At 37.3% G+C, this 14549-nt stretch overlaps 1 protein-coding gene across 6 annotated transcripts in view; it reads right to left on the bottom strand.

The window, feature by feature from the left end:
- Wdr33 (WD repeat domain 33) overlaps nt 1-14549 on the bottom strand; it is an 87460-nt gene that overhangs the window by 40320 nt on the left and 32591 nt on the right. For all 6 annotated transcript variants that reach the window (XM_083132166.1, XM_083132171.1, XM_083132170.1 and 3 more), the window contains exons 6-8: nt 6750-6876; nt 4558-4791; nt 2058-2272 (exon numbers count right to left, since the gene is read on the bottom strand). In XM_083132166.1, the coding sequence (XP_082988292.1) occupies nt 2058-2272; nt 4558-4791; nt 6750-6876 (576 nt within the window). The remainder of the gene's footprint in view (nt 1-2057; nt 2273-4557; nt 4792-6749; nt 6877-14549) is intronic.

Genomic DNA, 14549 nt, shown 5'->3' with positions numbered 1-14549 from the left:
AGAAAAGTAATAGAAATAATTCAAGTGTATGCCCCACAAACAGGATGTACAAGGGAGAAGAAACAAGAATTTGAAGAGGACTTGGAAGAACATGTAGGAAAGGAATGGCAAATTCTGATACCTGATTTTAATGCACAAGTGGGAAGAGATAGGAAAGGGTATATGGAAATTCTTGGAGCAGATGGATGGGGACCAAGGAATGAGGAGGGAAAGAAGCTACTGGACTTTTGTAATAGAAACGGACTGTTAGTAATAGCTGGTTTAAGAAGAAATATGACAGCCATAAAATTACAAGATACACTTGGAATCATGAACATAAATCTGAGTAACCACTAGGTACAAAATTGTTGACCAAAAAACACAACATTTCATATATGTAGCTTGAATAGTTTCCGAGATTTACCAACCTCATACAAAATATTACTTTGGTACACTAACGAGATCTATGAAAAATCTTGCATTTCATATATTCATCCCCAGATGAACTGTACAACCAACAGCAAAAGAAATGGTATGTGAATTATCCATCACCAATTTCATTCAGTCGATTTTTCACAATGAGATGATCAAGAATTAAAAAAAAGAAAAAAACATCAATAAGCAGAGGACATCTGCTTTGCCACAACATAATTCCATTCTTTAAATCAACACAGGATGTAGAATTAAAAAAGGAATGAAAAATCATGATGGACAATTTGCCTACTATTATCTTTGCCAATGGCTGTACTATGCAAGAGAAAAGATTTGTAAAACAAGAATAAGAATTAGAAGTGTTGATGATGACTAGAGTCCAAAAGCTTTCCTGCTGCATTTATTGATAAAAATTTTCTTCATATACATTTTTTATTTTGTTGCTAATTTTTTAGATTGTCTATTTTGTACACTACTGTCTATTTTTAATTTTAATGCCTTTCTGCCCATTTTCAATGAAATTAGATTTTTTTTTTAAAAAAATATGTAACTTATATTTCTTTCAAAAACATTATTTGTTCACACATTATGGTGTTGCCAGAGACAATTGCAAAGCTGGAAGAAAGGGGTGAAAGTCGTATAGCATCCATGAAAGTCTTCAAGGAATTAGTGGAGCAGCTGATGGAAGTACCTGGAGAGAAAGGGTTATCTGTTGCAGAAAAGTGCAAACATGCAATGAGTGCAAATGCGAATTAAAAATTGTGATATTCTTAAAGGTGGAAATTAATTCTTGACGGTATGAATCCGGTTACCATAGCCTGTTTCACATATGCTCCAATTGCTTCTATTGAAGTAGAGAGATCATTTTCATTTTCTGTTATGAAAACTCATTCTCTCCGAGAGATGCCTATGTATGAATGTCGAAAAGGAGAAGAAAAAAAAAATCTAGTGGTTATGTGTAATCAAGACAACCAAGGAAAGTAAGAATGTTATTTCCATATAGATTTTAACTTTTTGAATGAAATTACAAACATAAGCAGGGTGTCTACAAATAAATAAAATCAAAATTCCACAACCTTTCCAGGTTTTCCACGCAAAGAACAAACATTTTTCACACCAAGTCATGGGGCACAATTCGTGTATTTCCACATTTGTATAAAAAGAACACTACATATTAGCTAAACACTACACTTAGATACCCGCTAAACGAAGTTAAAAGTAATAACAAGAAAGAAAAAACTGAACAGAAATTGCCTGATGGATAGTAGAAAATAGTTCAAAACATGATTCCTTTTCCTAGAGTATTTAACATGCAATTTCTACCGTAACTGCCAGTAATACTTAGCATATCAAAATGTAGTGTAGTTTGTCTGCAGCAAATTAAAAATGTCTTGCTTGTCCTCTTGTTCTTTGTGCAAGAACCTACTTTTTGTGCACTTCCACAAAAAATATTAATTTTCCAGAAACATAGTAAATTTGCCTGACATTGCCAGGTTTTCCAGACTGAATTTTGCCACTTTTTTTAAAGGATTTATTGTGCCTATTTTTTTTGCTTTTGGTGCCTATTTTCCACATTATAAATGCCTCCTTATTTTAACCAAAATAAATGCCTGAACTTCCAGGCTCTAACGATGCCTGTTACTTACCACCAACCTCTGCATCTTCCTGCCCAGCAGCACCAGCAGGTAGAGTGTTCAAGTTGTACTTGTCAGTCATGGTGTCTCCTGGTCGATTCCTTGTCCAGAACTTGCTGGTGTGGTCGTTGGAACCGGAACAGAGGATATGGCCTAGCGGATGCCATGCCAGAGACCACACTATGCTGTCATGAGCTTGTTCTATAGCACCTACTTCCTTATCAGCCCTAGGTTTTGTATTAATAAGGAAACATACAATATTAATCTTGTGGAAGAAATTTGAAAAGGTTGACATTACCAAATTAAATGTCATGATCACAGGCACTTTGCTATTACAGAGTGGCCACTTGGTTTTCAAGGCAAACTTTCCATAACATCAAACGCACAAACACGTACACTACAAATATATAATTTAAGGTGCAGAGTTTACATTTGCCATTTCACATATTCAGATCAGAAATAAGGCTACAAATACAAGTCACAAATGTTACGGGATACTCTAATTTACAAAAAAAATTGGTAATTGCTAGAGGCATGCATATTTCGTTTTTGACGAAAATACGAAATGTTAAATAACACATTGTAATGTTAATTTCTCATGTTTCTGAAAGGTGTGAGGTGCATTTTCCTCCCCTGTTTTGTCACGAAATAATGCGAAATGAACTGCAAAATGCGAAAGAGACTCTTAAACATGAAATTTAGTTGATTTACCGACGCGACACTTTCTGAAGTTTGAATTATCCTGTAAGTTATGCAATACACGGAAAATTGATGAATTCTGCTGTAAATATTTGAGAATAAAAAATGGGCCCCATTATACAGGAATAAACTTAATACTCTGGTAACCACTTAAATGTGAGGAGGGATATGTTTATTTTGTGTAATAGGTGCAGTTCTTAAATCAAATTTAGGATTATAGTCGCAATTTTAAAACCAAAATGTCATTTTATATACTGCTTTTGATCCGATTTTTCACCACTATAACGCCGAAATTTTATTTTATTTACCGCTTTTGAACCCGAAATAGACTCTGTTTTTGTATCAAAATTTTGCTTTTTTGTTTACCAAAAATATGGGCCTCTAGTTAATTGCATAAGAATTTCAAACTCAAATTTACCTAATCAACTTCAATATATCTTCGTTTGCAATATTTTTCAGTTGGTTAGATAGATTGATCTGCAAAGGACACTAACAAAGTAAAGGAATTGAGAGAATTCTGTTTTATTTTCCATGCATCTTTCTTTTCTTTTCCTTCCCCCATAAAAATAATGGCTAAACTGTAAAAAACTTGCTTCAGGGCATTAATAAATATGTATAAATTCAATGGAACTTGGAACAGTGGCGGCTGGCCAAGTGCAACAAGTGCAGATGTTTTCACCTCATTTTCAAATTAATATTGACATTTTTCATTTGTCTGTTAAACTATTTCCCAGCAAAACGCACATGATAATACTCAAATAATACGCCGCTCGGTGCTACGCACATGAAGAGTTCGTCGTGGCATGATGAAACCCAAGGGCAAATGCCGCCAGGTTGCGGAAGACTTTAGCCGGTTGTCATGGAAACGGTGACATCACCTAGCTTTGTCCTTGAACGGGTGTCGCTTTGTAGGTGCAGCAGTTCTCTCGTCGACAGAAAACATTGCATCCAGTGGTTATGATAAAATCGTTGCGTTTTCGTGAGATCTTGTTCCGCGAGTGTGTTTCGCGTTTCCTATCGTGTGTTGTGTTCATGTGTTGAGCTGTGGTTTGTACAATGAACCCAGTAAATGACTTAGTGTGTAATTGTTACAGACACCATTTTCCAGATGGACGGATGAAGACAAAAAAGACGTGTTAAATTGTGGGCGTCCCACTGACAGTCTTCGAATATCAGTTAAGCGAGAGAACAAAAAGGCAGGGAAATCGTACAACATTAAATTTAAAAGTTCCTGGTTTGTCGACTTTCCTTGGTTGTGTAGTAGTCGATATTTGCAATCATTGTTCTGCTGGCCTTGTTTACTGTTTAGCAACAAATACAATGTGTGGAATAAAGAAGGGTATAACGATTTTGTCAATATAACGCGTTCTCTGCATAAGCACAATGATTCTGTGGAACAGTTCACTTACTATTTGTTTTTTCATTGCCTATAAATGTACTTCTTCACCTGTTATTTTAGGCACGAGCCGCTACTGACTTGGAATACTAAAAGTTGCAATGTTTCACGTCTACGAAGAGAAATTCACGTAGAATTCCCAGAATTCAAGGAATTCCCTGTGAGTAGCCACTCTGTATTATGAAGTGACTTCAATTAATTTTTGTCTATACAAATACAAATCCTTTTTAAAACAGTCACACATATATAATCAGAAAACTACTCAACGGGATGCCCTGCTTTGGGGCCTTCCTAGGATGGCACCGGGTAGGTCGCCTGGCCCTTAAGCCAGCACCGTATGCCACGCATGATACACGTGCCTGTGGATGAATATTAAAGAGGAGGAAAGAAGACATTATGACATTACTGAAAACCTACCCAACATGCCAAAAGAGAATGGCTCCATCTGACCCTCCGCTGCAGAACAACCCTTCATGGTAAGGGTGCCATGCCACACTGCTGGCTTCCTTCTTATGGCCCCTGAACGTCTGGACCTCTTGGCTCAGATTCCTCAGGTCAAACAATTTAAGGAGATGATCGCGAGATGCTGTGACTAGCCAGTTCCCATTTTGGTTCCATTTTATGTCCATCACTGTACTCTTGTGTGCATGTCTTTAGGAGAATCAGAAGAAAGAGAGTCACAAAATATGAATGCAATCAAGGTTTGTCCTAATTGTATTTTTCTTATTTTATGTTACCTTTTTGCCTCCTCTTTAGGCTAACAAGAATGAATGATGAATAAATTACTTTGGTGAAGGGATTTTAACAAAGAAACATTTTTATGCCGGTACTCAACACATTTCACAACTGAGGCAAATTTAAATTGTCTAAAGGCCAAATCACATGGACCTGGATTCCCTGCTGAAATGGTCTTGTTGGCACTGGAATTGCTACCAGGCTAGCTGGCAGACTGGTTTTTGACAAATAGACTGTGTTCAATTACATGCTTCTCTGCTCCATGCTGCAGTAAGCAACCAGTCATAGCAAACATTTGGTCATGTGAAGTCAATCTGTAAGTTTGGCAAGGGAAATTGGCTTTTCTTTGTGGTTTTTAGCATTGAATTTACAAATTCATACATAGCTGTGAGAATTGTACACAACAGATGTGATTAACTGATAATGAATGAATTACATGTTTGCCATATTTAGCTGAACCACCATTCTTTTTATGAATTAATTCTGCAATATTAATGTATAAATATATACCAGAGTTCATTAAAAAGCATGTTGAGTACACCTTGATTAGCATTTCTTTTTTTTTTTTAGCACATTTAGAAGTAATACTTTTCTTTATATTCTTAATTTCAATTTTAGCAATTGTAAGAAAAATAATAGCAGTAGATATTCTCCTACAACGTTCTTCAAGAAGCTTGTCCATCTTTTCAGGTTGTCTGCCCTGCGCAATGCTTTTTGGGAATGAAAAGTCTACCACTAAGTACTCAGCGAAAACTAGTAGGTGAGAAAGTACCACATCACTAGTCCAAGTCCAAGCAGAAAATCTAGCCTTGTATGATTCAGCGATTCAGCCTTAACTTCAGTATCGAACCTAACCTATTCATAGTTCAATGATTATACATTTGCAATCAATTGGCCAAAGATAGGTCTTTCGTAACCCTTAAACCTTTCTTAAATAGACTAATAGTTTACTAACTGATGTTATTGGTCTTTCAGTTCATCAAATTTCACTCTGAGATATGCCAATTGTATGACTTTTCAGAGAGATGCCCGCCTCTGATAATTCTTTCAGTTCATTAAACCTCATCTTTACACAACTATCAGTTTCCGAGTAATAAAAAAGGCACTGATTTCCTTGATTGTTGACTCGGGAACATAAACTTTTTGCTTTAATATTATTATCATCACATGTTATGTGTTACCTGCAGATTGTCTTCTCGTTTCATTATGGTGCGACTACCTTTAAGGCATGTGAATCTGATGCCTTCATCTTAAATATAAACAAGCATTTTATAATTCCAGTGACACTAGATTACACTAACACAATGTTACCGTCTTAGCTATAGTAAATATTAGGGATGGGACAAATTAATCGATACTCTATCGGTATCAGCCGATATAGGCATATCAGTGTATCGGTTAAATTACTGATTATTTTACCGATCTGATATATCTATAAATATCTTATAATTAGGAGCAAAATTCTACCATTTATTATGATTTTTATGGATAATCTCCATGGCCTACTTTTTTAAAAAAGTAAATGTCTAAATATGCAACAATAAACTATTCAGGTTCTTCAAGGACCATTTCGAATTTTATATTGGATCGGTAGAATATCGGTTATTGGTATCGGTAAATTTTATATCGGTAGTTTATCGGTATCACCAAAAAAATTCCTATTGATTGGCCCATCCCTAGTAAATATATATATGATGCAATGATATAAATAATACCTGTAAATTAGTATTCCATTAAATGATGAAAAAGCCAACATTTTTATCTAAGAATTTATAACATTAGATGTACTAAGCTACCCAAAACTGCACAGAGCTGTGTATTAGTAAGTTTCATTAAGAGGATGAATGTGGTAGCACCTGAACTCTCAAACTTACAATGTTGCCAGTGACTGCCCAGTTTTCGGATCCCACAATTTCACAGGCTGCTGATTGTCCTTACTACCAGATATGATCAAACCCTTTTGGGGATGCCAGTGGCAACACTTCACGTCAGCTCCATGACCTGTACAGAAAGAGTAATACGTTACTAAATTAATTCTTGTTTAAAAATATTTATCAGTATGGTATGTAAAGGTTAAAATACACTTTTGGATTCTTTAATTAACTCAGCTAATTTTATACTTCTCGCCAAATTATAAGCAGCAATAGTTTGCCTTTGTAGACAAAAAAACATAATTAGCAAGGTTCTCCTTAATAACGGCAACGACACAGTGCATCTAATCTCCTATGAAGGCTTTTGAGCCTCCTTGATGGCACAGTGGTAATATCTTGTAATCCTGGGTGGTGTAATACTTAATACATAGATAGGATGATTGGGACTGGACCTATAGTTTACGATGTGATCCGAACCTCTATGAACCTGGGACCCCTTCATTACAAGGTGACAACATTACAGGGGTTAGGAACTGCCTAAAAACTGTAGGTGCAATCCCAATTAGCCTACATGAGCATACTGTGAAAAAGTTTTATGATTGCTTTTGGCTCCTAAATCACAGAAAAAAAAACAGTCAAAAAACTTTGGGTGTAACACATATCAAGGTAGGAAGACAACTTCAGAGCTGCCAAGCTATTTGCCACTTTCCCTCAATTGAAGAGGAAAAGGATGGCAATGGTGAATGTTCTCCTCTTGTTACCTTCAGCATTCCAAGGATCATGAAAAGTTCAGTCCAGTTCATCCAGCGTTATATGCTAGATCAGGGATTCCCAACCTTTTTATGTTTGCGGCACTCTTGGGCTTCTTGTTAGAATTTTCTTTCAATTTTTATTCTTAAATCGAAGTGGAATACGTTATGAGGAGCAAATTAAATTTATTGCCAAATAAATACCTATTCCAGTACCAATGTTAATCATTTACTGAAAGATAATTTAAGGAACAAACACCAGAAAAGAATACAATTTACTACAATGGAAATCACTTGAAAGAGTTTTGTTTTATTAATTTAAGACTTGCGATTTATGCTTAGGCACAAATGTTTGATATCAGTCCTTACAGTTGACAACGAAACACACATATCCTCCTCACGGTTACGCAGGCTATTTCTTGCTTTGGATTTTATTGTCACCATAGCAGAGAAGGTTTGCTCACACAAATATGAAGCTGAAAAGGGCAAAAGTACGTCCATTGTTTTCTTCACTAGGTTAGGATAATCTTCTGAAAGTCCAAGCCAGAAAGTTTATGCCTAAAATATCTCACGACACCCTGGTTGGGAATCACTGAGCTACACGAAATATCATTTTCAGCTTTTGTATTTCCAGCCCTCCCTCTTAGAGATGTTACTGGGCATTGTAGGAAAAGATAGGCTCTTTAATTTGGATGGGCAAGAAGGGGCAATGCTTTTGACTATCAACTGAGACACACTGCAGTTTTGGCATGAAGACAGATAGAGAAGGGTCTTCACTCTTTGGCAAAGCCAATAAATATATACATTGGGTGTGAATAACATGTAAATATTACATTTTTTTCTAGTTTTCCTGGCTTTAGTTTATTGTTAATCTGTGACATACATTCACATCTGTTAGGAAATTGTAGAAGCATGGTGCTTTGCACTGCATTTGCATACAGGAGTAGCACACAATATTGGGTATCCCCACACAAATATTAAAAATGTCACAACCCTTCCTGTTAAAATTTATCATGAAGATTTGATTTTGGTGATAAATTTACCACTACAGCCCTGCCCCTCTGAAATCACCCTTCCACTACCCAAATTGAAAATTATGGACAAACCTCTGAAGCCAAGACAGGCAATGAAATTAATGTGGACCTTATGCTTGAAACATAAACCATGGTAGTCTAGTTGGTATGGCTTCCGACTGCCACGTGGGAGACTTGGGTTCGATTTCTGGGGTGAGTGTTCCGAGGTCAGAATTTTTCTGGCCTTATCCCCGCATATAACAGCTCTGGGGTTCACTCAGCCTCAAATGAATGATTACCTGGAAGAGGGGGGGGGGGTGAAGACAGCCAGAGCATGGTGCCGATCTCATCCCCTAAATATGCCTTCATGCCATGGTGCTATATGGACAGGACATGTTATCCTTATCTTGTGCTTCAAACAGGACATGTATATCATGTGATTCAATTCTACTTGTTACTTTTCAAATATATTTTTCTTGAGCTATGACTATGTAAAAATATGTTTTTGTACTAATAATCTTAATAATTGTTGCCAGATTGTGACTTTGACACTGAAATATTCCACAATATGTATTTTTCCCCCCAGAAATGGAATATGGAATTATAGATGTGGAATTATTAAATATCTCACTAATCATTCAAAATATATATTCTTTATGAATTTTCCCGATGTTTGCATCAAATATATGCCTCAATTTATTTATGGCACTGTTATAGTGTTTTGTATACTTCACACAACATCTGCACACAGCTCATCATGCAGGTGTGCTTCTTTTTTTTAAAAAAAAATGTCTTCAGTAAACACTTTGACAAAAAAATAATAGTCAATAATTATTCCATATTGAATCATAGAAGTCTTCTTTCAGTTGCCTATTTTTTTAATATTTCTATAAATAGCCTGTAACTAAGTGCACATATCTGTCATTTTATTGTTTCTATGTTTAAAAAATGTATAACTTATGTTCCCTGTTTTCAATCCACAACCTGAGTACACCTCTGTTCTAAATTTATACAATCTTAACCTAACCGTGACTTCCAGATCGAAGTTTTGTCTAGGGCCCAACTCTGTAGCGAACATCTGACATTCATGTTTTTACATGAAGATATTGTTTTATGCTGGGAAATACATTTTATTTACAAATATAAACAGCACATCTTGTGACAAAACACCAATGCCATTGGTGCTTGGCAGGGCTTTTTTTTTCTGGGAAGACAGGTTCTGGAATTCTTCAAGTTGGTTTGTTCTTGAGTTCATCATAAGAACTACTCAAAACACATATAAAAAGGTGCTGCCACAGGGTACTGTTGAGTACCGCCAGGAAAAAAGCACTAGTGTTTGGTAAGATGGGTTGTTTATAAATAAAATTAATTCACAATTTCGCTTGTAGCTCATGGTTGTGATAACTTATAACTCATTTGCAAACAGCACTATTGTGGGATTGAATAAAAAAAATGCATATGTGTGCAAATGAAATGTTTTTATTTTTATTGGAGAGAAGATAAAGGTAAATGTTATACCCTAAGCATTATACTGTGCATGAAAAAAAGCAACACATGTTATGACTATTCTCAAGATAGTTTTTAACAGGAACATGTACAATTCAGGAACATGTAAGCTCTAGGCCTCATTTCATTGTTTTGCACATATTTTCAACAGCTTTTACTTCCTTACAAAGTTATCCAAGAACACAGAGTAAGGTAACTAGTACCACAATGTATATGGTACATCCAGAAAGTAAGTTCCATTTGCAATTGTGCCTCAGCAGCACTGCAATTGCGAGTGTGTGCATGTGTGCTGGAGTTGTTTGACCCATTGGCAAGGCACAGACGTCAGTTGGAGGAAAGATAGTAGTGCAGAAGCTTCACAGTGGATTGTGATAATGTTCAACAAAATTGAGATGTTCACCGCTTTTGAAGTGCGGTCTGTCAATCGATATATAAATGTGTCAGCAGCTGAAATCCACCATCAGATTGGTGAGGTGTACGGGGAACAAATCATAAGTGGCTCAATGGTATGGATGGGTGTGACAGTTCAATGAAGAGTGAAACAATGTGCACCCCACTGCAGCCACCTTGCTCCGTGCCGTGGAAGAGAAGATTACAGAGAACAGACGCTTCACCGTCGGCACTTTCAGTGCATTTCCCAACATGCTGTTACCACCTGGTTATCATTACAGGCAGCATTGTTCTGTAATACAGGGATACAAAACATGGTGTTTCATTATGGTAAGTCTCTGAACAGTGGTGGCAACTATATTGAAAATTAGTCCAAGGTAAATACTATGACGATAGATCGCCATAATACCTTTTGAGAAATCAAATAAGAAGGGTAACATAAATTGTATGTATTATGTTCATTTGGAATGTGGGAGAGTGTCGGAATTAGGTCAATGGATGCCTGATGTGGCATTGGAAGTGCAGATGCAAATTTTGCACGTTTGCCGGAACTTTTGTATCGCCCGATGGATAGATGATTATTCTGTCTGATGGGTACTTGGGAGTGATAAGTATCGGCTACAAATAATCGAGGAAGCAGGTCTTCGCCACAGAGTTCTCAAGAGAAAAAGGTGAACCTGGGATTCTGGTTGCCATGCAAAGTAACTGGCCATGAAGGTAAGAGTTTTCCTTCGGGAATATCGTTGCCGGAATGGACCCTGAAGAAATGCAGTAAGTTGAAATTTCATTACCACTATTTGATATGGAATTTCCAGTGAACTTGGTGCAATTATGTTGTTGCTTGTTATTCTTTAGCGCTGCAGAAAGAGTATAGGAAAGAAAAAAATGGGCGACGCTGCCATCTTTAATAAAAAGTGATTTTCTAGTGATTTCATCAATATACCAAGAATTCCCGTGTGTTACGAAGGTGCACATTGATCATAATGAGTTATAAGATATATATGGATTGATTTGATGAAGAATAATTAACATTTTTGAATAAAGGTTGCTTCTGCGCAATTGAATGTTCACGCGACTCAGATTATTGTATGCTTCTATTTTGCAACCTAACGTAGACGAGTGAATTTGTTGTTTCGTAATATCACTTGTGCAGAGTGGAAATCTCACAGGTTTTCCTTGGGTCCATAAAGTAAAACAGACTAGATATGTAAATACTCCCTGGAGTCATTTATTTATGTATATTTTAACAAAAAAATGACCTGTGGTTTGCCTAAGCATTTGTGAATTGCTTTGTATGTATGACCTCAATGTTATTGAGAGACAAGACTTACTCAAACAATTGTGTTCTATATAGTGCTGTAGTAATAGCTTAATTAATGTCACATTAAAATTGAAGTAAGAAATTCAGTGGTGCGCCATAACATTAATTTTTTTGTAAACAAGTGCAATTGCTCTTTCTATTAAGTTCTTAAATCAAGTTCATTCAATTTGAAATAAAATAATGCTTGGGTATAATGTCACGTGACTGGTGGTACAATGTACACTCAAGAGCATAATATTCTGGGGTACATGTTAAGGTAACAAAACAGGTTATATCTGCTTTATTTTGAGTATGCCAGTGTACATATTACAGCATAATATTTTCACTTGTTCACTCATATTCAAAACTTAAAAACTAAAAACAGGTGACCACATGCCAGCCGAGAAACTCCCGTCCAGCAGTAAGGTGAAGTGCGTGGGTAATGGTCTACATGCCCAGAGTTTGAGATTACTTCCTCCCCCACAGGACTGATTCCCCTCAACCGCAATGTCACCAATCCAATGAGAATTCACGTTCTTCCCCTACAACTTTCGGCGGTGACATGAAAACCCAAATTAGCGTAAGTTTTGAGCGAGAATTATTCCTTAAAATTGCCAATCTTACACATTGTATTGATTTAGGGGTCAAATAGCAAGCTCCTGATTTTTGCCAATTTTTTTCGCATTCCGGATCACTGTGCATTGGTTGAATTTAAGATTTGCCACACTAAGTGGTTTGGTGCATAGTAACCTATTACTCCTGTCACTTAGCTTTATCTTTTCAAATATCTATCCATTTGTCCTCACAATGCCAGATCAACATCAAAGTATTGAATTCCCACTATACGTTGAACCTAGGACAATTTGCAACAATTTGCAACAAAAAGGCCGAAATCTCAGGAGAAAAGTTGTTATGCTTCCCCCACAAGAATCCAACCAGTGCATGTTCTGTATTCCGAGCCCAAAGCATGACACCTTAAGACTCCACGATGTGGGACAATGTGAATTATTGTCTAAATGCCAACCAGTCGTCCAAAGGGAAATCAAATCAACTGTGGCTGCCTGAACTTTCCAACAATACTAATGCCTTTTTCTATCATGTGTTTTACAAAGATGGAGTGCAAAATGAGAACATTCATTATTATGAATTTTCGAAAAAACCCAGTTCTAAGTAGATGAATTAGAAAAAGTGGCAACACTGCAAATTCTGCCAACTGCATTTCTCCTTGTGCAGGTTACTTGCGAGCCCTTGCCTTCCACCACTCTACATACGAGGTTTGGCTAGAAAAAAACCGGATTGATGTTGCTATTGGCAAACAACGAATGCGCGAAGGTTGAGCAATGCATGATTCTATACTACCATACCCTGCCTACAGAATGACTAATTGCCCTGGGTGCAGGCCTATTAGTTTCGCTGTGGCACTTGGACAAAGCGGAACGTGCGTCTATGCTCCGTCGGAAAAATGCTGAGTATTAAAATGGAACAGCGTGTCAATATGTAGTTCCTTTACAAACTGGGGAAATCCGCAACAGAAGCGTACGACATGTTAAATTCTGTGTACGGGGATGAGTGTTTATCGCGCACACAAGTGTTTGAGTGGTTTAAACGGTTTAAAGAAGGACAGGAAATGATCCAAGACAACCAACGTTCAGGACGACCATGCACGTCGAAAACGGAAACAAACATTCAAAAAGTGAGTGATGTGATTCGAAAAGATCGTCGATTGACCATTAGAGCAGTTGCTGAAATCACAGGAATAGACAAAGAAAATGTTCGACAAATTTTACACGAGAATTTGAACATGAGTAAAGTGTGTTCAAAACTCATGCCAAGGAACCTGACATTGGAACAGAAGGAAGCTCGAGTGAACATTTGTACGGACACTTTGAAGAACATTGAAACAGACCCTACATTCTTAGAGAGAGTGATAACCTGTGATGAATCGTGGTTTTTCACGTACGACCCTGCCACAAAGCGCCAATCAATGCATTGGAAGACCCCGAGTTCGCCACGTCACAAGAAAGCTCGCATGAGCAAGTCCAAATTAAAAGCCATGATGATTGTCTTTTTCGACATTCGAGGCATTGTGTACGTTCATTGGGTACCCGATTGTCAAACTGTAAACCAACATCATTACATTAATGTGCTGAAAACCCTTCGTGAGCGAGTAAGACGACGACGACCTGATTTGTGGCAACGGAAGTCATGGATTCTGCACCAAGACAATGTTCCTGTCCATACGGCCCTGTCAGTGAAGACATTTTTGGCTAAATATGGCATCCCAGTGTTACAACATCCGCCGTATTTGCCGGACCTTGCTCCCTGTGACTTCTTTTTATTCCCCAGAGTGAAGTCCGCCCTAAAAGGAACCAGATTTGAGAGTAGAAGCTGTGCAAAGAAAAGCGACAGATGTAATGAACATGATCTCCGAAAATGACTGGCAACACTGCTTCCAGCAATGGAAAATTCGTATGGGGCGGTGTACAGATCGTGCAGGGGAGTACTTTTAAGGAGATAAAGTTCCTGTTGTACAAAATGCCGAATAAAAGATTTCATAGCATCAGTCCAGTTTTTTTCTAGCCAAACCTTGTAATTCCCTCCAAGGACTTAACCAGTTTGTGGACACCCCTTTTCGCTGGTACATTTATCGGCAAGGAATGTGGAATACCCTTAGTGAAACAAACACACCGAGTCTATCCTTGTGTTGCTTGAAAATACACACACACACACACACACACACACACACACACACACACACACACACACACACACACACACACACACACACACACACACACACACACACACACACACACACACACACACACACACACACACACAACAG

Source organism: Lepisma saccharinum, chromosome 12 (assembly GCF_977018435.1).
Source record: "Lepisma saccharinum chromosome 12, izLepSacc3.1, whole genome shotgun sequence".
Lineage (NCBI taxonomy): Eukaryota > Metazoa > Arthropoda > Insecta > Zygentoma > Lepismatidae > Lepisma > Lepisma saccharinum.
This window is presented reverse-complemented; position numbering and strand designations above follow the sequence as displayed.